Raw genomic sequence first — 2,907 nt, 5'->3', positions numbered from 1 at the left:
TGGGACAGCTAAAATGTCAGTAGGTTTTTCTCCCTACGAATACCAGCTCTGTACAGATTCCCTCTTGGCATCTTTAATCCACTTATCCCATTCCCAAAATAGTAAAATGCTGAGGCAAAAGTAGCTGCCGAATGTTAGCTCACCTCCTTGTGCAGTTCCCTTTATCCATGGTTTTTATCCCCTGGGGTCCTTCTTGTCCCAGCAGCTTGCTAATGATTTCAAACTTTTTTTTTTTTTTAAGTTGAGCTTTTCTAGTTGTTCTTGGTAGAAGTGTTGAGTCAGCCTCAAGCTACTCCATCATGACTAGAAGCAGAAGAGTGCTTGTACAGTTTTTTGGAAAAGCTCCATTAGCAATTCTTGTGCACATCCTGGTTAAAAATAACTTGCCCTAGATATTAGTGAAATGTTTTATAGCAGTGGTGTCTTTCAAATCAGAATTGCCTCACAGTTAACACAGTCTTCATTTTAAGTCTGGTCAAGAAGAAGTGCTTATAAAAATCAAGTGATTAAAGTACGATAGTTATTCCAGTTTATTTTATTAAATGTGCCCTCAGTCAGCATTATCCCTATATGCTGTAGCATGTTTAATTAACTAAAAGCATGTGCATAGACTGTTAATATTCAAAGGAGTTTCAGAGTCTGAGGGGAGAATTCGGCCCATTTTGAATATTTTGTTAAATGTGTAATGAGCCTTGCAAAACAAAACTGAATATGAATTACATAAAGTAAATAAAAACTGTAATTAAGTAGTAGAAATGTTTTTTAAAACAAAGTGAATTGTAGACATAAAAATTAAAGTAATTTTTTAGGGTAAGTGATAAGTACTAGAACTAATATAATAATGTTAGATATTTAATGTTGAAAATTACCTCGAAAGGTTGATCAAACCAAGCACTTAAGGTTTTTATCCATTTCTGTTTATAACTTTGGAAAATATGCTTCTTTAGTTATCTTTTTAAAAGTAGAAATGTTGAATAACTCTTTGGGTTTTTTTTAATTTTGTTTTGTTTTGGAGTTTTTTTTGTTGTTGGGATTTTTTTTTGGTGGTTTTTTTTGGTGGTTTTCTTTTGTTTTAGAAACATAGCAAATAACTCCCTGAGTTTTATTTTGTTTTGGGGTTTTTTAGTGTTTTGTTTTGTTTTAGAAACGGGGTCTTGCTGCATTGCCCAGGCCGGCCTCGAAATCCTAAGCTCAGTTTCCTGCCTCAGCTTCCCAAGTACCTGGGACTTTAGGTGCACACCACCACACCTGGCCACTCCCCTGTTTTAATGGGCCACTCTATTAATTTTTTTATTTGACCCCCAGTACAAACAATTAGAATCCAATCCAAAACTATGCATATCTCTTTTAACATTCACCTGAAACCGAAAATGCTAATAAGTACCTTGATTGGTGAGATTTACATTGTGACAAACTCCTTTTCCTACCTGCTGTAAGTCTTATAAGCTGACACTATAGCAGCAGTCCCCAACCTTTTTGGCACCAAGGACCAACTTCACAGAAGACAATTTTTCCACAGACTGGACGGATGATGGGATGGTTTCGGGATGATTCAAGCTAATTACATTTATTGTGCAGTCAAACCTCTCTGCTAATGATAATCTGTATTTGCAGTCGCTCTTCAGTGCTAGCATCACCACCTCAGCTCCGCCTCAGATGTCAGGCATTTGATTCTCATAAGGAGCGCAACCCAGATTCCTCGCATGTGCAGTTGACAGTAGAGTTTGCGCTCCTATGGGAATCAAATGCCTCCACTGATCTGACAGGAGGTGGAGATTATGTGGCGATGTGAGCGATGGGGAGCAGCTATAAATACAGATGAAGCTTCGCTCGCTTGCCAGCTGCTCACCTCCTGGTTCCTAAGAGGCGCCGGACTGGTATTGGTCCACAGCCCAGGGCTTGGGGATTGCAACTCTACAGAGTTTTTTCTTAGTTCAGTGGAATTAAATCATACTCATTTAACTTCCTCAGAATCAACTAATGCAACAAACAAAAGGAAAATTTTTACTTACCCCCTTAGCATTCCCTACCCCTTCAAACTTCACCTTAATCTTCACTGTGGAGGAAAATTTAACAGAAGTTAATCCTGTAGACTTTTGGGCTTTTTAGAGCCTAAGTCCTGGCAATGTGTTGATGTTTTAAGAGTTTTCAAAGGTATATTTAACGCTATAGATTTTCTGCGTTTGACTTTAGCACTTAACCTCTGCATTAGAATACAGCTTTTACTATATTCTTGGACTTCTTCTGCATTTTGGTCCTATTTTTTGATGCAACTTTCTGTATTGCTAATTATGTGATATTGATTGATATGAGACCTGTTTAAGTTGTCGCCCAACATCAGTAACACTCTAAAACCTAGGAGAGATTAGCTATCGAAGCTGGAAAGGCGTGGGGTAGGGAGCCATGATCTTTTGTATCAGAGTAAAAATGTGATATTTAAAGTAAAATTAGACATTCTAACTTTACTATGACAGATTAAAACCATCAAATGGCAAAGATCAAAATGTTCAAAGTTACATTGTGTTAGGAGGGAAGGAGGGGCAAGGCCCACATCATAGGTAAAAACAAATTGTTAAGCCTCTTTGTGGGAACAGTTTGGTGATACCGTTAAAATTTATAATGTACATACTCTCTAACACATTAGTTCCATTTTTAGGAAATTATTCTATAAATATTCTTGCAACTGTACACAGTAGATATTTGTTACAACATCTTTTGTAATAGCATAAAACTGGAAAAAAACTGAATGTCTTACCAATAAGGGCCTGACTAAATAAAGTATGATACAAAAGTATACGTGGAGGCCAGGCGCGGTGGCTCACGCCTGTAATCCTAGCACTCTGGGAGGCCGAGGCGGGCCTCCTGAGCTCAGGAGTTGGAGATCAGCCTGAGCAAGAGCGAGACCCC

The 2,907-nt window shown here is 38.0% G+C and overlaps 1 protein-coding gene across 1 annotated transcript in view; it reads left to right on the top strand.

The window, feature by feature from the left end:
- Positions 1 to 2,907, top strand: part of UBR2 (ubiquitin protein ligase E3 component n-recognin 2) — a 195,953-nt gene that overhangs the window by 86,234 nt on the left and 106,812 nt on the right. The window contains 1 exon segment of the mRNA XM_012640800.1: positions 308 to 328. Coding sequence (XP_012496254.1) covers positions 308 to 328 — 21 coding nt within the window.

This window comes from Propithecus coquereli, unplaced genomic scaffold, assembly GCF_000956105.1.
Source record: "Propithecus coquereli isolate 6110/MARCELLA unplaced genomic scaffold, Pcoq_1.0 Scaffold158, whole genome shotgun sequence".
Lineage (NCBI taxonomy): Eukaryota > Metazoa > Chordata > Mammalia > Primates > Indriidae > Propithecus > Propithecus coquereli.
The sequence above is the reverse complement of the archived record's forward strand: the minus strand, read 5'-3'. Positions and strand labels throughout refer to the sequence as shown.